The 19,963-nt window shown below is 35.1% G+C and overlaps 4 protein-coding genes across 4 annotated transcripts; all 4 read left to right on the top strand.

Moving 5' to 3' along the window:
- The first annotated feature begins 1,611 nt into the window (after positions 1–1,611).
- LOC143587575 (protein trichome birefringence-like 41) lies at positions 1,612–4,680 on the top strand. The gene is made up of 5 exons (XM_077068829.1): positions 1,612–2,040; positions 3,094–3,271; positions 3,348–3,526; positions 3,670–3,828; positions 4,365–4,680. The coding sequence occupies exons 1-5, from the start codon at positions 1,796–1,798 to the stop codon at positions 4,660–4,662; spliced, it is 1,059 nt and encodes a 352-aa protein (XP_076924944.1). The 5' UTR covers positions 1,612–1,795; the 3' UTR covers positions 4,663–4,680.
- A 984-nt stretch (positions 4,681–5,664) lies between these two features.
- LOC143586455 (protein trichome birefringence-like 42) lies at positions 5,665–7,321 on the top strand. The gene is made up of 5 exons (XM_077067996.1): positions 5,665–5,870; positions 6,164–6,335; positions 6,432–6,607; positions 6,681–6,839; positions 7,030–7,321. The coding sequence occupies exons 1-5, from the start codon at positions 5,665–5,667 to the stop codon at positions 7,319–7,321; spliced, it is 1,005 nt and encodes a 334-aa protein (XP_076924111.1).
- A 1,751-nt stretch (positions 7,322–9,072) lies between these two features.
- Positions 9,073–12,336, top strand: LOC143587566 (putative sodium/metabolite cotransporter BASS1, chloroplastic). Its single transcript, XM_077068823.1, has 7 exons — positions 9,073–9,659; positions 10,300–10,393; positions 10,483–10,516; positions 10,608–10,662; positions 11,109–11,192; positions 11,281–11,568; positions 12,067–12,336. Exons 1-7 carry the CDS (start codon positions 9,150–9,152, stop codon positions 12,229–12,231), a joined length of 1,230 nt encoding a protein of 409 aa, XP_076924938.1. The 5' UTR covers positions 9,073–9,149; the 3' UTR covers positions 12,232–12,336.
- Positions 12,337–13,915: 1,579 nt separating this feature from the next.
- LOC143587554 (SH2 domain-containing protein A-like) lies at positions 13,916–19,121 on the top strand. The gene is made up of 12 exons (XM_077068818.1): positions 13,916–14,242; positions 14,491–14,670; positions 14,743–14,931; positions 15,022–15,111; positions 15,227–15,304; positions 15,389–15,553; positions 15,910–16,254; positions 16,948–17,234; positions 17,338–17,500; positions 18,140–18,483; positions 18,587–18,649; positions 18,724–19,121. The coding sequence occupies exons 1-12, from the start codon at positions 14,084–14,086 to the stop codon at positions 18,752–18,754; spliced, it is 2,094 nt and encodes a 697-aa protein (XP_076924933.1). The 5' UTR covers positions 13,916–14,083; the 3' UTR covers positions 18,755–19,121.
- The last annotated feature ends 842 nt before the right edge of the window (positions 19,122–19,963 follow it).

The following is a 19,963-nucleotide window of genomic DNA, read 5'->3' as shown; positions in this document are numbered from 1 at the left end:
TTCTCCATTTGCTTATTAACTTGCGTTTAACTTGTTGGGCACGCTTCAATAATTTGGATGAGAAAGCCAACTTAGATGAACAAGTGCCTACGAGCAACATTCGTTCAAACGAAGATTTGGAAAGAGAGGTTTAGATGAATGTGTTGGAGCTTTGATATGGGCTGAAAATGATTCAGTTAGTAATCAATGAATTTTATGACCTACAAAATAATAGGGTCGGGAGAAAAACAAAGACGGAAAAATACAGAAAACTGAAGGTGGAAATCAGGGGAAAGAGATCGAGTTATGCAAAATTAGTTTTGTTAATTTTCATTTGTAGACGGTATCATGTAACTTTGTTCCCGTTTTGTTTTTGTTTCCTTTTTTGTATGTTTTTTGGGCTCGTAACTAAAGGTGCACAAACTAGTTTAAAACTCAAAACCGGTTTGGGTGAAACCAGTTCAGTTTGGTCAACGAAAGTCAAAACCGATGTATATTTGGTTTCGGTTCGGGTTTTGACCGGTTTTAGCTGGTTAACCGGTTTCGAACCGGTTTTGGTGGAGAAAATTACAAATCAGTTCCGAACCTATGTTTTCAACCGGTTTCTACATACTCGGTTTTACCGTTTCGGTTTCGGTTCGTTTATCAGGTCGGTTCGGTTAACTGGTTTATTTTGTCTCCTCTACTCTTAGCTTCTTGCTAGGGGTTTCCAACCTTTGTTTTTATTAAATCTTGGCCGTGTGAAAAAATATCAGATGAGTCATTAGAGATGCGCAAACAAACAAATAAGTAAATTTTCAAAACACCAAGAGGTTGATCATAATTTTGTAATTGATAAAATTAAAAATTACATGTGTCTTTTAATGTACAAAAACAAAAAAATTCCATGAAATAGCTAAAGCTAAACAACGGGGTTGGTGGCCCATCGATAAAGATAAAACTTTCAAAACACCAAGAGGTTGAGAGATTTTGGGTTCAAGTCTCTCATATAAAAACACCAAAAATTGAGAAGTCTTGGGTTCAAGTAGAGATGTTCAACGAAACCGGTTCCTGGAACCGAACCGGTGGACCCGAACCGGACCCGAACCGGTTCCTACCCGTTTTTTGTAGGAACCGGACCCTATCTGATTCAACCCGATGATCCGTGACCGGTTCTTGCATTTCTGAGTGGGGGCGGGTAGGAACCGGAACCGAACCGGAACCGGTTCTGGAACCGGAACCGGTTCCTAACCGTTTTTTTTGGCCGTTTTTTGACCGTTGGGGTCAAAAATAGCCGTTTTTTGACCGGTTACGGTACAGGAACCGGGTTAGGAACCGGTAAGAACCGGTTAGATAGGTTAGGGGTCCGAGGGTGGGAGAACCGGTTCGGTTCCCTAACCAGTTCGAGCCTGGAACCGGTTTAAAAGGGGGTTTTGAATATAGGAACCGGTTAGGAACCGGTTCCGGTTCCTAGTCCCAAACCGTTTTGAACATGCCTAGGTTCAAGTATCTCATATAACATAAATTCGCCAATAAAAAAAAAGTTTAAGCTAATTAATATCTTGTTCTTATTCGTAATAAGCAAATAAAGACTTAAAACGAATTAAAATCTTACCTAGAAAAGAAAATGTTTTATTTTTGTATGAAGGTTTGAATAATTAATACCATACCTTTTTTAAAGGGATTAATTAATATTTTCTAGCTATAAAATTAAAATAAGCTTGTTATAATAATACACATTGTGTAGACACTGCCCTATAAATACCTATTCTCATCATATTGAATACCAAAATACAAAGAGCGAGCAAGCAACTCTCTCTTTGCATGAGAGATTAAAATGGCTTTTAAGGTTCATCAGCATCTTGTGTTTCTTCTTCTTGCAATTGTGTTCATCAATGTCGAAAGCAAGAATCAGCGTTGCGATATGTTCCAAGGAAACTGGGTGATTGATCGTTCATATCCACTCTATAACGCGTCTTTGTGCTCCTTCGTCGGTAAAGAGTTCGACTGTCTAAATAATAATCGACCTGATCATCAATATCTCAAATATAGATGGCAACCCCATGCATGCTCTTTATCAAGGTATATGTGCATATTCAAGTTTTATTAAGAAAATTATGAATTAGACTTTGGGTATGCACCATTATGATTATTAAATGAGTCAAGGCAATAAATATTGTATAAAACTGTTGATTAATTAACTAAAGTGATGAATGGTAATTTATTTTTGGTATTTACGTACAATAAAATTTGATTTGAACATATTGTTATTATTATTGAAGTTATGAAATCAAATCAAAGTATATTTGATTTAATCATTATTTTCGTAATTATATACGGTATATAGGGTGGCCTGACAAAAAATATTTTTAGGTAATCCAAATAGATTTTTATAATTTTATAACATTATCAATATTCTTTTTACATCGAAATATAAGGTGTGAACGGACAACAAACTACGTCGCTAATCACCTAACGCATTTTAAAATAACAAATCACCTTTTTATACGTAACGCAACACTTTTATAAAATTAGTGTCTAATTATCAGTTTTGATAATAACAACACGTTTATATTCAAACCAGTCCAAAAAGCTTTTTGAATCATTACGTGTGGAAACTCTTTTCTTAGTATTCCTTATCACAAATTTCATATTTAATATAAGCTTTTTCAGTTTTAAAGTTTAATAATGTTAACACCTTTCTATTGTAAATTTTATTATTAGCATTAATAATAATAATAATAATAATAGTAATAATAATAATAATCAATTTTACTATTATTATTATTTTACTTTAATTTGATACTTTATTTTAAATGTGTAATTATTGGAATCATAGTTAACTCATTTTCATCTCATATCATCAAAATAATATGTCAACATAGAAAAATAAATATATAAAGTATCACCCCGAAAGAAATTATATGCATATATAATCATATATCTTGCCCATATATATATTCTCGATCTCCCTCTTTTTGTTGCTAATTTTCTTACGTCTAGACCATACCAAGATGACACATGACCTACTTGAATTTTAATTATACAAAACTGCTATCATGTAAAGCTTGTATGAAAAATTTAATCATTAATTATCATTGTTTTTCGCTTTGTACTATATATTATTTGCTACAGATTTGATGGTAAAAACTTTTTGGAGAAATTAAGGGGGAAGACTATAATGTTTGTGGGCGACTCGTTAAGCAAAAACCATTGGTTATCGTTGTTATGTATGATTCATTCATCGGTACCCTCTGCTGAATATGGTGTGAAACTCTCCAAGGACAGTGGTTTAAGTGTTTACATCTTTAAGGTATAGTGATCAGTTTATTTTGCTACAAGTTGTTTTTTATTAATTGTGAAATGTGGTTATACAAGTTCACTTGTAGGCGTATGGAGCGAAAGTGATTTACCATCATAGCTTATACTTAGTGGATATCGTCAAGGATAAGAATGGATCAAGGGTGTTGAAATTGGATTCGATTACAAGTGGCAGACATTGGTTGGGCGTCGACTACCTCGTGTTTAACACGTGGCATTGGTGGAGCCGTAGAGGCCCGACCCAACCGTATGTTACATTTTTTTTATGTGTATGAATAACTAATGGTGTATATAGTAAATAATGTTACATATATACATCAATATCATAAGAATATGATACGTATTGAATGAAGTTATGTGTATGAATAATTAATGATGTTGATTATGTAGATTTGACTTTATACAAGATGGGGACAAAGTTTATAAAGATATGGATCGACTTGTTGCTTTTGGTAAGGCCATTGATACATGGGGCCGATGGGTTGATGACAACATTGATCCACTTAAGTCCAAGGTTTTCTTTCAAGGAATTTCACCTACACATTACAAGTAAGTTTTTTTTTAATTTTTTTTTATAAATTGGATATGTTAATCACATAAACTATAACTCTTTAGCCTATAATAATACATATGTGACGTGTTCAATGACATCCTTAACTTTCACTTTCATTGTCAAGAACAATTATATTACAACCTTCCGACGATGATGTTTGTCCCAGACTTTTATTTATGTCGTTTGTCCCAAACTTTTGTTTATGTCGTTTTAAAATCAATTTACAACCTTCGATCTTATCGTTTTAGAAAAAATAGACAGTTGTTCATGCAGAAGAGTTAGTTACTTTTTCGTTTTAGTGAGATTACCTTTGACAACGATAGTAAAAGTTACGAGTGTTATTGATCACACTCTTAGTATTAATTATATTATCGGCTAGTAAGTTATAGTTTAAATTACTAAAATTCTATTTTAAATCCTTTCAGATCATGTGTTTGATTTTCATACCCCAATGCAATTTGTTAATATAACTTTGTAAATAAGTAATCATATATTTGTTCATTTTATCATGTTCCTGTATTTTTCATGACAGTGGCACTAGTTGGGGAGAACCAAAGGCACAAGGCTGCATAGGACAGAAACTACCGGTTCCCGGCTCCACCTATCCCGGATCAACGCCAGCCGCATTGACAGTTCTAAAGAAGGAATTGAAAACCATCAAGAAACCAGTGACTCTACTGGACATAACCAACCTATCACTGCTGCGAAAAGACGGTCATCCATCAAAGTACGGGCTTGGCAAGCTGTCCGGGAGGGATTGCAGCCACTGGTGTCTTGCTGGAGTTCCTGATACTTGGAATGTGTTGCTTTACAACCTTATGATCACATAAAACCAAGTATAATGTAGTTGTATGCTCTGTGTGTGTGTGGGGGGGGGGGGGGGGGGGGTTAAAACAAAAAAAAGGTATTAATTCTTCATTCTAGCTGATGTTAAGTATGCAAGAACAAACAAAGCTTTTACTTATTAAATATTAATCATAGCAAGTTATTGGTAGAGCCTGTGGTGATAAGTTGACTGGGCAAATATTTCTATCCTAGAAAATTAATATCAAGAGTTTAATCTCATAAGTATATAAGTATTCACCAAGTGTTACCATGTTAAGTAATAAAATGATAAAGATTGTCTATGCGAATAATACATATACTTAATTAGATAACTCAAAAAATTTGTTCCAAGCTGTCAGACTGGACCGTTACCATCAAAGCGCCAAAATCAAACCGTGTCGGCTGGAACCCTATATATCTCAAACCGCTCGACCCAGCCAACTTACTTCGTTTTAGTTGCTCGACGTTTAAGAGCATTCCTATTATCAAAGCAAGCATGAATATTGTAATGAATAATTTGATCTAGTCGATCCGTTGAATTTACTCAAGAAAACTTGCGGAGCCACCAATTTGTATTCAAAGTACTCAACCTAACACGATTATGTCGGATTCAAGCTCAGACTCACTTACAATTATGTTACACACATAAATATTTATGTATAAACATTCTCTTATGATCACAAATTGAAATGGAAACAAAAAAGTTAATAGGATCAATTTTTTGTCAAAACTAGAATGCTACTCCATATTTCCTAAAGGACAAAAGTTGTTACATCTATTGGCACAGGATCGCTCAAATTAAGAATAATTAAGAATCAGACCTATAGGGTGCACCCGCCCATAAAGCACAGGGGCACAAATCATAATTTTGTCAAAAAGAAGAAAACAAAAAACACACCCTCCAACCACTCTAGCCACTCACAAAAGGCCTCTTGTATCTTAATTTGTTCATGTTGAAAATGAGAGTGAGAACTCTGTGTTTTCTTCTTGTTTATGTATCATCAACCATGGAAGGTGGTGGTGCTCATACAGATGAAAAAAATTGTGATTTATTCAAAGGCAAGTGGGTATGGGACAAATCAGGTTCATACCCAATGTATAACGCGTTGGAATGCCCATTTATAACCCCGGGTTTGAATTGCCAGAAAAATGGTAGACCCGATAACATGTACCTCAACTTCCGATGGCAGCCTCACGGTTGTTCACTTTCAAGGTCCGTTTTCGTTTCACCTTTCCTCATTGATCGCAACCAAATGTCTAAACTAATATTACTTGTTTATATTATTAGTCGTTATATTGATCATTGTGTCATTGATGTCATACAAGTGTTTGAGGTTTCTGTCTTGTAGCAGTTGAAGTCACATTATGAGACATGTTATGATATAACAATTTCAACTGCTACAAGACAAAAAGAAACCCCATTTCTTGTATGATTTATCCGGTTTTACGAACTTCAAGACACAGTGCAAAAACATGCATGAGTTGAAAATATTCCCAAATTTTTAGATTTAACGGTGAGGATTTTCTAAGAAGAAACACGGGGAAGAAGATATTGTTTGTCGGGGACTCGTTAAGTTATAACCAGTGGCAATCGTTAGCATGCTTGCTTTATAGCCACAATCGACTATACAACCTTCGTCTAACTCATCAAGGATCGTTCTCAACTATTTTCTATCCCGTGAGTCTTCATTAGTTCATTTCCATGCATCAAAAATATTTTTTTAAAACACAAATTAGTTGCTTGATTTAAAACATTGGTTTTGTATGATTGAAGGAGCATGGAGTTTCAATTATGTATTTGAAAAACGGGTTTCTTGTAGACCTTGTGACCGAGGAAAAGGGAAGGGTTATAAGGCTGGACTCGATCAGCGGAGGACGAATGTGGGAAGACGCGGATATTTTGATCTTCAACAGCTACCATTGGTGGATTCATGGTGGACCGCTTAAATCGTATGACTTGTTTTATCTCTAACTAGTCAAACCGACTCTTAACAAGTTTCTAAACTAGTGCTTTTGGTTGCAGTTGGGATTATTATCAAGTTGGTGAAAGGTTATATAGAGACATGGCTCTTATGGATGCTTATAAGATAGCATTGACCACATGGGCTAGATGGGTTGACTTCAACACTAATCCTAAAAAGACCAAAGTCTTTTTCCAAGGGGTTTCCGCTGTTCATTATTTGTTAAGTTTTGCCTTTACCATACGGGTCGACCCGTTTATTTATTTATTATTTTTTTAAATGTGGTTTTATGTCGTAACTGGTGATTGGTTGGATATCTTATGCCAGAGTTTAAAAACTAAAAGACGATTGGCATAAAGTTTTATAATTTAAACGTAACTGACTTATATGCGTTTCTATTTTTTGTAATAGAGGCACGGATTGGGGGGCGGGAAGTTTGGAGACTTGTGACGAGCAAACCGCGCCTATACAAGGATCCAATTATCCAGGGAAAAGATATGAAGCGGAACAAGTGGTGAAAGATGTTATTTCAAAGATGAAAAATCCAGCTTATTTACTCGATATAACGTTACTTACTCAACTGAGAAAAGACGGGCACCCATCAAAATATGTTGATGGAATGTTGGATTGCAGTCACTGGTGTCTTGCGGGTGTTCCTGATACGTGGAATCAAATCTTGTACACGGTTTTGCTCAAGGATTAGGTTTAGATTAAGTTATTACAATATAAATAAAATCACAAAACAGTTTTATTATATTGATTAATATGCTCTAGATTCTAGTGGTCGTGTACAACATTTACTATATTGTTTGGTCAAATATTCATATTCCCTTGATGGTGTCATGGTGACCAGAATAAAGGGAATGTTGTGTATTTACATAAACCAAAATCTGCAACTGGAAGAATAAGCGCGATCCAAACAATCAAATGATCCATGAGAATCTATTATCACGCATCATAGATTCAAGCTTACATCTTTTCAACCTTTGATTAGCAAAGTGGACAATCTAATACATGATGAACAAGTCACTTTCAAAGTATATTCCTAAAAAGTGCCCAAATTACAACTTGATATAACTGCTAGCTTCAACTTCTCAAATGATGAGGTTCAAGCCCCATGATTGACATAAAGATACAGATTTAAGAGCAGTTTAGAAAGCTTGTGAGTTTAGTGTTCTAGAAAAATAGCACATTATAAAGGATAATGTATTAATATATTTTTATGAGACATTTTTATAGCACATTAAGCAAAAGAAAAATATAATACATATTAAAAGTGTAACAACATATTAAAAGAAGGAAGTACTTATAATGTGTCGCATTGGTGTGTTCTTTTGGGGTTATTTTCATGCATCTATAGCCTGTAGGGTTGTTTATATTCATTTGTTCAAATCTTAGCCATGTGTGGTCATGATAATAGTTGAAGATGGGGTTGACTTGTTTCTAAAGTCTTGTCAAGCGCTACAAGTTATGTAACTAATTAAAAGTTGCATGTTCAAATCTTATTGAAGTTTGAAATTTGATCTACATAAAGTTTGATATTGAACATGTTTGTTTTTATGGTAAGATTTCATCTTCCCACCCGGTAGAAACCAAATGTTACAATGAAAGTTATTATTAATTTTTTTGGAGTGCGTACACTTTAGACAAGTTTAGAAGTTTAAGTATGTAAAAAAGTCGTTAAGCGCGTTTCTTTAAGATCATCTGTATGGTCATCACATTCCCCTTGCAGGCTGATGTAGTCGATAGGGTTTGCATGGAACACCACAGAAAATCATGTCGCTTATGGTGTCCCCCCTAACGATGACGACGTTGAGTTGGATAAAGGCACCCCATTTGTGTGTTGTATCTTATGCACCTAGAGCTGCAGAATTAAAAACAAGTATTTTCACGATTGAAAGATATGATGTAAATCAATATGGGCTAGTTAATGTGAGAAAAAGCGAGTCACTCAAGTATAAAAATGACAAATTATTATGACATAGGAACTTCATACACCACCATGAATCTTCACACACCATTTTTCGCCTATACGGCTCGTATAGGACCTGAGTTGTGGAAGACCTATACGGGATAACCTGGAAAATATATTTTTTGTGTCCCCTTTGTATAATTGTCAGTCATGTTAGACTTATACGTCCGTATAACCCTATACGAGTCGTATAGACATCTATAGTCACAATGAGAGTGGTTTATGAAGATCATATCTCAATAGGGACGAACTCGGTACCGATACCAGTACCGAAAATATCGATCCCGAAAATACCAATTCTTGGTACTCCTGAAACTCAAAACTTACCGGTACTAGTTCGACACCGATACTGAATTTGCTCATCACTATACCTCAATATTATATAACCCGACATTATTATATTCAAGAAACAAACAAACAAACAAAATATAAAAATGACAAGCAGGATGAAAGAGACGACCCCAATTACTAATCACTCACTCCTCGTACTGCATCTCCGGTTATATTATTATTATCTCAGTCAGATCCATCCGACGCCGGTGAATTACAACAACACACAATGCTGCTACATTTTCCGGTCTCATCCCACCTTCAAACCTCACCATTCAAAACAAAATCCCACCTTTACTCACAAAAACCCAACTCATCATCAACCCATCTCACCTATTCCTCAAAACCCACCAAACCCCACAACCCAAATCCAACCCCCACCCGAAATAACCCGACTTTCCTAACCCAAACCCGGTATTTCCCACATCCAGTTCTCTGCGGCAATTCGTCGAACACCTTGAGTGCAAGCGACGAAAGTGAGAATAATAATAACAGTGGTGGGAGCTTCGTGGAGGTTGTTGGGGAGGCGATATCGACTGCGTTTCCGATATGGGTCGCATTGGGTTGCTTCTTGGGTCTTGTGAGACCCGAATCGTACAATTGGGTCCAACCCAAATGGACTATGTTGGGGATTACTTTTACTATGCTTGGAATGGGTATGACTCTCACGTTTGATGATCTTAAAGGAGCATTAGCTATGCCTAAAGAGCTCTTGACCGGTTTCTGTCTTCAGTATTCGGTTAGCAGTTTATTGTTTGTGTTGAATCTTGATTTTGTTATGAATCTTGGTACTGGAATTAAAGCTTGTGAATTTGTGTAAGCTTAATTAGTGGTGCAAACGAGCTCGGATCGATTAAAAGCTCGAAACGAGCCGAGCCCAAACCTCAGTTAAAGCTCGTTTAGTTATCGAGCCTGAGCTCGAGCCTTGTGTACTTTTAAGTTTTTCCTTTTTTTAGGCTTCTATGTATTAGTTTTGCATTGCATAATCGAGCTCGAGCTAGCTTGTTTAAGGTACTACACGTGCCCACGCCGAGCTTAGGCTCGTTAAAGGCTTTCTTTTTCAAAATATATAAAAATAATTAAAAACGTATATACCCGAGTTTGAAAAACAACTCACGAACCGAGCAGCTTAAGAAAAAGAGCTCGAAACGAGCCGAGCTCGAGCCCAAGCTCCCATAAGTCAATGTGAGCCGAGCTCAAGCCTATTCGAGCTTAGGCTCGGTCTGCTCGTTTACACCCCTAATGGTTATAGTTCTTGATTAGGCTTATTGTTGATTTTTTGACTGTACTGAAATAGTGAAGCGATCAACATAAAAGTGGATTTTTAGTTAATGTTTTTTTTGAAATATTGAAGTAATTAGCTGTATTATTTGTTGCAGATAATGCCGTTATCAGGATATTTCGTCAGTAAACTTTTGAATTTGCCTTCATATTATGCTGCGGGATTGATATTGGTTGGCTGCTGCCCGGGGGGTGAGTAGTTTCTTTTATCTCTCTTTCTGTTTGATCTTTACTTATATTTATCCTCGTTTAGTCGCTAAAGTTGTCATTTCTAATTTTAGGAACTGCGAGTAACATTGTGACTTACATTGCAAGGTATGTAACTTTGTAAGTTTATATAATAATAATATGGCTAAACAGCCTCAGTTACTTTCTAGTAATAACTCATAATTTGGTACTTTTCCAGGGGGAATGTTGCCCTCTCGGTGTTAATGACCGCTGCAAGCACCGTGTCAGCTGTGGTTGGTACATAACCATTGTTTTTTTAGTATACATGGTTACACACACACATATTGTGAGAACAAAGAAAACAAGCCCAAATTGTTCATGTTTTTTTTAAAGTTGTGTACTACTTAAATACAAATGTGTATGTTATGTACATAAAAAAACCATCAAGCTAATTCGTTTGTATGTATTTTTAAATTTTAAACGATTATATACACTTGACTTACGCATGTGTAGGTTCTATATATAAATAAAACTTGTTCCCTTTTTTTTTTTGAATTTCATGGGAGATGAATGAACATTGCATTCCAATCATTTAAAATTGAAAAAATGAATCATTTATTTTGTTCTGCGTATTTTCGCAAAGAACTGTGTTTCCGTCTAGAACCTTCCCTATATATGTGTGTGTGTGTGTATTTAAGTTTGCATAAACTGTAATCATATATGAGATTTTTAATATCAGGTTATGACTCCAATGCTGACCGCTAAGTTAGCGGGCCAATATGTTGCAGTCGATGCACGTGGACTTCTTCTATCCACACTGCAGGTGACACTCGTTTTAAGTCAATAGTTTCCAATGATGATAATGGATAAATAAGTAATTTTACGTAATCACGTGTGAAATTTTGTTAAAGGTTGTGCTGCTTCCTGTGTTGGTGGGTGCATTTATGAACCAATACTTTAAAGGGGCTGTGAAAATTGTATCTCCTGTGATGCCCTCAATTGCGGTTGCAACCGTAGCTGTACTTTGTGGGAATGCAATTGCTCAAAGCTCTTCTGCAATCCTTATGTCGGGTCAACAAGTGGTTCTTGCTGCGCTTCTTCTTCATATAAGTGGATTTTTTTTCGGTTATGTTTTTTCAAGAATTCTTGGGGTTGATGTGTCTTCTTCAAAAACAATATCTATCGAGGTTGGAATGCAGGTGGGTAGTTATTTACTATCTTTATTTCTTTGTTTCTTTCAAACGGGCCTATCTGGGTTGTGTTTTATTCAGGGGTGTCAATCGTTTTGGGTTGATGGGTCAAAAACATCAACCCTAACCTAGTAACCTGCACACACATAAAATCTTGTAACCCGAACATGACCTGTTTAAGTCGTTTATCTGAACGTCTCAAGCGAATAATCAAGTTGTAAACGTGTTAATCGGGTCGGTGGGTTGTAAAATATGGATTAAATAGGTCATAAACAGATTAGTGGGTCAGCCTGTTTAACTAAACGGGCTGGGGGGGGGGGGGCTGAACACGACTCGTTTTTTAAACAGGATAGATATGCCAACACAAAACCTAATTATTTCCATGTAATGTTCGAAAATGTGGTTGTACTAGACACAGTATCTACATTTGACTAAGAAAAGTCGAGAGTTGACCATTTTTCAAGTTTAAAATTGATAAAAGTAACTCATTTTGTTTTTATTTTTCAGAATTCGGTGCTTGGTGTAGTTCTTGCTACACAACACTTTGGAAACCCTTTGACTGCAGTACCATGTGCGGTTTCTAGTGTTTGCCACTCGATTCTTGGGAGCGCGTTAGCAGGAGTATGGAGAAGAATGCAACCTCAAACTCAGGAAGTGAAAAATGACCCATAAATCTGAATCTTTGTTGTATAAACTGGCTGTTGTATTAAATAACTATGGATGACTTAAATCCTTAATTGTATGTTGATTAGGTTAATCTGGTTCAAAATTCTGTTTTAGGTTGCTGAAGTTAATGTATTAATGTCTCTTTTTAAGGGCATAGACTATATCAAGTATAATACACAAGGGACTTTTCCGGTCAGGCTATGCCGGTTTTGATGAAAAATTTAGGTCGAACCACTAACTATGGTTTTGGTGAATGGCGAACCAAACCAGTCGGGTGGGTGGGTTGGCCGGTTATACTGGTTCAACATTTTTTTTCCAAAGATTGAAAATTGTGTAATGATAAAACATATACATAAATACATATTTTAAAAATAAAAGATATCAATCAGTGAAGTCCCATCAATAGCAAAACTATAAGTAGGGTCTGGTGAGAGTGGCGTACCTCTATCCAACGGGATAGAGAGGTGACTTTCAGAGAGACCCTCAGCTCTTGACTACATATGTATGCGGCAATATAAAAAGGAAATCTCAGTTCAACTATAGTGTAATTGATAGTAGCACGTAGTAAAAAATGATAATACTATATATATATATGAAAAGAAAATACCATAATGGTGTGTGACCAAAAAAGGGTAAACAGAGGCTCTTAATGTTTCCATTTCTCCATAAAAATCCTTAACTTTAATTCTACTTCTCCAATAATTCATATTCCTAACCATGTCCTTTGAGAGATTTAGGTCTATCAAATCATGCATAATCCTCTCATCCCACGTCAACTTAGGTTGTCATGTACACCTCATCCCCTCTATAATAATGTTTTATACGGATCTAACCGATATGTTGATATAAATAATAAAAGTTAAGCGATTGGTTTGGTTAACTTGTAGTTTCAAGTTTTAAACTTAACTAAACCGTTAAACATGTATATATCAACAAAATCAAACTATGAACCGAACAATTTAAATGTCAAACTAAGAATCGAGTTTTCATAAATACATTCATAGTTTATAACTGAAAATATAAATAAATATAGAAGGTGTTATAAATATTAAAGGTATATGAAGATTCAAAGTAAATTACAACTATCACCATCAAAGTATTACACAAACATTTAAGCCCCTTAACAACATAAAACATATTTCCCTATACATTTTAGGTGTTCCCTTTGTCATACATGAGTATATGACACTTACAAAACTCAAGAAAAATGAATCTAACTTAACATTATGTACCCGAGTTTTTTTAAACAAGGAAATACATTGAAAATCGAAAAGAAATCAAAAAATATTTGTGATCATGAGTTTATAATGAAAAGAAATGGAAACTATATTTTCCCTCCTAATGTTCCTTCCAAAATGAACGGATTTGGAGCAAAAGCAAAATCTTTTCTTATATTCCTTAAAATTTCTTTTTATTTTCATTCTTTCAAACTCGGGAACACAAACTCACAAAGTTAAATAATATATTTTACTTTCCTTTTCCTTTTTTTTTCTCTTCTTAGTCTCCTTTATCTTATTTTCGTTATTTTATTAATCTCGGAGACAGAGCGTAATTGATAAATGATTTATTGACTAGAACCTTTGAAACTAAGAAGCTAAAATTGCCATTAACAAAAACCCATTGGACTGTTTTCATAACTAGTAATAATAATATTATAATAATAAAATTGACTGACCTTGACGGCAACTAATTTTAGGTGTTCAAATAAATTTCCACCTAATTTCAAGAACCACCACCCACCGGACCACCCTAACCGTCAAACAACACCAGTCGTCAAGACTCAAACTTTACACTTCTTGATCCAACCAAGCTTCAACCTTTACTTTCTTTCTTCAAATTATTCAAACAACCCACCAAAATGGGCACCACCCAGATAACATACGACGGTTATTCATCGTTAAAAGACTTCAAATTGGATATCAACAACACCGATGCTAATAATCGCAGCTTGTCTCTTTGCTTTTGGCTTTATTTACCTGCAAATTCTTCAGCTTTTGGCTCAATCATTCTTTACCAGGTTTGTTTGATTTGTGTTTAATACAATTGGACTCAATTCCGTTGTGGGTTTTGTTTATTATGTTATTTTAATGAAACCCTTTTAGTATACATGGCTATTGATAGGTTTTGGTGGCCAAGAACATTAAGTTATTATTTATTTATGTTAAAGTTGATTGATTTATTGTTGGGATTAAGTTTTTGTGTCTGGTATAATCTGTATTTGTTACTAATGATGATTTATTAAAACCCTTTTTTTATGTTTGATAGGGTAATTCCGATACAAGCAGCAATGCCCTGTTTCTTGCGTTGACTGCGAATAAAGAATTGGTGCTTTACCCGACTCGTTTTGTACCTCAAGAAGGAACAAATTGGAACGAGACGAAAATCCCGAGTGCGAGATCCAAAAATGAAGTGCCTTTAAATAAATGGGTGCACATTGGTTGTGAGGTATATCATATATTGAATCATAATAAAAATGAATGATTTTAGATATTTAATTTGATTTTGGGTTTAAATCAGGTAACTACTGATATTATGCGGCTTTACATTAATGGCGAGGTTACGGGAGAGATGTGCGCGACTTGCGATTCGGACGGTTTAAAAACTGTTTCTATATTTGGGGCTAATGAAGATATTTCAGTTAAGGGTTATGTGTATGGTGTGGAAATGTTGCCTGTTATGTCGTCTATTAAAGATTACTTTGTTAAGGTGAATGTTTGCCATTTTTACAGCAATAAGTTTGAAATTACTTTCGTGTCCTTTGTTGTCATAGTTATAGTTGCTGGTTTATGTTGTTAGGACCCTCCATTGCAACTAACTGTTGATGGTTTGAGTGGCACTGATATTGAAAAAGATGGTGACGGTGCGTGGGTTGTTGCTGGTGGCACGGTTAGTTCATAAACAGATGTTTTTGCTTTATAATTGTTATAAATCGTAACATGTTAAAATCGAGATTCCTTTTTCACTCCAGCATTAAATGTTGTTACTTACATATTAAATGCAGGCATCGTGTCGGGGGAATTTCTCCTTGGATGTTGTTTTAACGGATGCATTCGGGAGCCCAGTGAACAAAGAAATGGAGGTTTTTTAACGCTTACCGAGACTTTCATTTAATATTATTAACGTTATTTTGTAAAAGTTAAGCATAGGGTGTTTTTACTTACAGGTTGTTGCTTCACTTACATATGCTGACAATGGTGCGCGCGTTGAAAAACAAGATGATTTAGAAGCTCCACTGCTGACAAGTTTTGATGGAATCGAGTTTGCTTCTTCAGATAGACCAAGTCAACTAGTCAACGGGCGTGCTTCCTTTAAGCTTAAGATATCTCAGGTATCGTACATAATTTTTACTTATATTTATAATATGATTCTAGTCAATAATTTTTAGAATAGCCACCATTTTACTTGTGAGAATGTGAAAAAGAAAAAAAAAAGAAAAAGAAAAAAGAAGCTATATTCTGTAGAAATGAATGAATGATTATTTTGATCTTAATTAGTCAAGAGTTATAATTGATTAACTCAAAACTTATTATATGTAATTTCTTGTGTAATGTTTCTTTCTTTTTCCTTTCTGCAAGAAAAATTATTACTTTGCAACAAAAACCGTATGCAATGTATTTAAAATGTTACTAACTTTAATTATAAATCATGTTGCTGATATTTTTATTTTCTATTTGATCGTTTCAGCTATCATCAAAGTGTGATAACAAGCTGTTTCGCATTAAATTTTTCATCCCCAAGATGGAAAAAGGATACCCATTTCTTGAAGCATTTTCACATTCTATTCGGAGTATTTCACGTAACCAAAATGCACGCCCGTCTACATTGATATGGAAACGGTCAACCTCTGCCATACACGTGGTTGATGGAACATCATGGCTTGATGGTGGCTGTGTTGAGCCTATGAACAACGTTGTTCATGAGGCAAAACCGACCCCATCATCCAAACGTGTCAAGATTGGTCAAGGAAATCCCTTTATGACCTTAATGCCTGATAATGTTTCTAAACAATGGGATCGACAAAACCATGAGGTCATTCTAGTTCATTTAAATGTTTTATTCTAGTTCGGCAATTAGGCCTGTAAATGAACCGAACAAACACAAACACGAATGGGGCATGGTCGTGTTCGCAGCGTTTAACTTTAACCAAACAAACTATTGAAAACGGACAAGTAAATGAACAAAGATTCTTGTCCGTGTTTTTTCGTTAAGAAAACGAGTGTGTTTGTGTTCTTTCATTAATTGTATAGCTAAATGGTTCACGAACACAACGAAAGGACATAACTTAACATGATGAATGAACAGCAATATGTGAACCTAAAAAATTAATAAAACTAGACTAAATTATAGTTAGTGATACTTTTATTTTATTAAACTATAATAAAATGCAATGAGCCTAATTTTTTTTAATGAAAATGTAAACAGGCAAAGAAACATAAATGAATGAATGAGACATGCATTCATGTTTGTTTGTTTATTATATAAACGAACTTCCCACTGAATGTTCAGTTTGTTTACACGCCTACTGATAATTTATCAAAGCCAAAGGCACCCCCCCCCCCCCAAACACCTTTCCCAACCCCCAAACACACACACACGCACACACGAAGGTGGACATATGTTTTAGCTTTTAAAATTTTGGTGTTTGTTTTGGTGAAGAGGTTGATTTTGACTTTATTTACACTAGGGTGATAGATGTTGATTTTGACATTTTTTTTACATTAGGGTGATAAGCCAAACAGTAGGACTTTGACTTTTGAGGCTAGACATGAACCACGTGAGCAAAGTTACAATTCATCATATGATTCGGATAGTAGTGAAGCAACAAACTCATGTAAAAGCATTGAAAGCAACGGGAGCCCGGCTTCAGACCAAACCGTCTTCCAATACTGCCTCGGAAACCTAACCGAAAAGTCACTTATTCTAAAAGACCTTGCAAATTCAGCTTCTGAGAAAGACATTATGGACTTTGCAATGCAGGTTTCCCAGTTCTCGGGTTGTCTTCATAACTGGTAATTTGCATCTCATTTTTTGAAAAAATAAAATAAAATCTCATATTTTTATATATGAGTCAAGATTATGAATCTTTATTTATAATTGAGTTTTGGGTTTCAGGGATCAAATAAGAATTTCAAAGAGAATGATAGAGGACGGAACAAAGGTTTGGAATTTGTTATCACAAAACAATTACCATGTTTTGTGGAATAATGTGATTCCCGTGCTTCGAGACCAGTTTATGAAAATTTCATGCTGCCGGAACAGAATCTTGACACAACAGGTCAGCGTGTGTATGTGTGTGTGATCATATCTTTGATTCGTCACAGGCTTAAACGGGCATTTTGTATTATGGGTCAAAATAGGTCAGCTACAGACATACGGTTCCGTTCTTGCAACACTTTTGTTTTGTCCATTTCTTGGAATTTTATTTGTGTATTTGAATACCCTTTAAATACCTATAATAATAATGACGGGAATTAAATAATCACTAGTTATATGGGCCAAATGAAACATATATGAATCTCGGTTACTTATAATTAATATATTTTTGTTTAATTAACTTGAATTAGAAGGTAATAGTGACTTAGCGAGGAAACAAAATTCACTAATAATGGTCAAGTTTCATAAGTGTTGAATTTAGTAAACTTTAACAAAACAATCACTAAATAGTAACCAAGATTCATATATGTTTAATTTGCCTCAATTTTTAAACTGTGTAACATTTATATAAAAGTTACATAGGATTGGAACACCTAATGAATGTTGAGTGACTTTAGTGCAACTTGGTTAATATCCTTTTAATATAAAGCTTTTAACTTTTAACCTGTATAACCCTTTAAAGATAGAACACAACTGAAATCGACATGCTAGAAATTGGCACCGACAATTATAACATATTGAAACTTACTTGTTTTTGCAGGATTTGGAAGTTTTGAGGAGAATCGGTGGTTGCCAGGGGCACGTTGCCCAAGAAAACTTTGAAAAGTTATGGTGTTGGCTATACCCTGCGGCGTTCGGCTTGTCACAAAACGGGCTTAATGAGATGTGGGATTCAAGATGGATTGAAGGAATCGTTACAAAAGAAGAAGCGGAATCTTCACTTCGTGGCCCGGGAAACAGCCTTGTGGACCCCGGTACATTTGTCCTGAGGTTCCCAACATCAAGAAGCTGGCCCCACCCTGATGCAGGCAACCTTATCGTCACTTATGTCGGTAGTGATTTTGTCATACACCATAGGCTCCTCTCACTCAACTTCTTTCACAGGTACATTAGTATATTCGCATGTAAAAAATTGATATATAAAAATTATTATCTGCTTCTGATTATTCAATATATGTTTTGTTGATTTGGTTTTTTGTATTTGTAGTTGTGGTGGGAAGTCGTTGAAAGAGATGCTGCTAGAGGAGCGGGAGTTGTCTCGACTAGGATGGTAAGGTGGCGGTTTTTGTTTGGGTTAATGTTTGTGCACTTACGGGACTAATTAGGGGACTTCTTGAACTGCAGGATTACAACGAGAAGTTTGCGGTTTGTTTGAGACGTATGTGTTTATATATAGTTGGGGCTAAGCGAAATCGAGAGTTATATTTGCCGCAGATTTTAACTTTGTGGTCGGTGTTATGGTTATAAAGTCTTTGTTTGATAACTAGATAGATATCTTTAATAGATTATATGCTAGAGGTTATGGAACATTATCCTCTTATTAGTTGGTGTAGAATGAGCCTAATAGTCTGATCTTATTGTTGTTAAAGGCTCAACATTACCCTGCCCTGGCTCACTGGCTGACCCAGTTGCATAGGTCGGTTTGGGTCCGTTTTAGTCCAAAACATAGCAATAACCGAGCTATCGATCAATAATGATATACATGTTGATTCTATATGATTATGGGTTAGTTAACCGTGAACTAGAATTGGTCATGAAATGTTTGGTCTACTTAGCATTCAAAGAAGTTATATAAAGGTAGCGAGACAGGTCGGTTAATTTGTTTACACTAAATCGTGGGTCTGATGAAAATACGAATAATCGAACATGCCTGCTAATTTCGTCTTCAAGAAAAAAATCCACACCGTTAATCGGTGTTTGGTTAGATTCGGTTATACCGGTTCGATTAATTAAGTTAATATGATTATGAGTTGATTAATTGGGAAAATGACTAAATTGTCTATTTTGATCTTCAAAATGATTAAAATGTCCATTCAAATCCACCGGTTTTATTATGTTTAGCTCAAAACCAACTAGGCCGTCTAGTTATTCTACCTCAATAAACGAGCGTCACATGTCAAGAATGTTTCCCATCGGTCGCCTCCTTTTTTGACCGCCTGACAAAGATGTTCCTAGCATATGGTGGACTTTTTTAGGCTTCATGTGGTTTCTCTAGACGCATGTTAGATTTTATGAATCCATACGACTACTAGATTAATCTAGGCGCCAGCTGGTTTTTCAAATTTAAATCCTTTAAAGTTTTTTTTTTCATATTATAAAAAATCTAATGCTATATGAAAACTTACGTATATAAAAAAAATAACCAAACAATTTTCGTAACTTACGTCGTAAGATCGTTTAATAATAGCGTTTTTTTTAATAATATCAAATTTTATGGAAAAAAATCAAATATGATATTATAAACAATTTTATGGAAAAAAAATTATAAAGGTTTTGAATTTGAAAAACCAGGCGACGCCTAGATTAATCTAGTAGCCGCCTAAAAAAAACCACCCGACTCCTATAAATTCCAACCAACGCCTGG

Source organism: Bidens hawaiensis, unplaced genomic scaffold (genome assembly GCF_021521415.1).
Source record: "Bidens hawaiensis isolate Kalapana, Puna unplaced genomic scaffold, B.hawaiensis_p1.1 tig00001575_1, whole genome shotgun sequence".
In the NCBI taxonomy this organism is placed as follows: domain Eukaryota; kingdom Viridiplantae; phylum Streptophyta; class Magnoliopsida; order Asterales; family Asteraceae; genus Bidens; species Bidens hawaiensis.
Note: the sequence above shows the minus strand (reverse complement) of the source record. Positions and strands in the feature narration are given on the sequence as shown.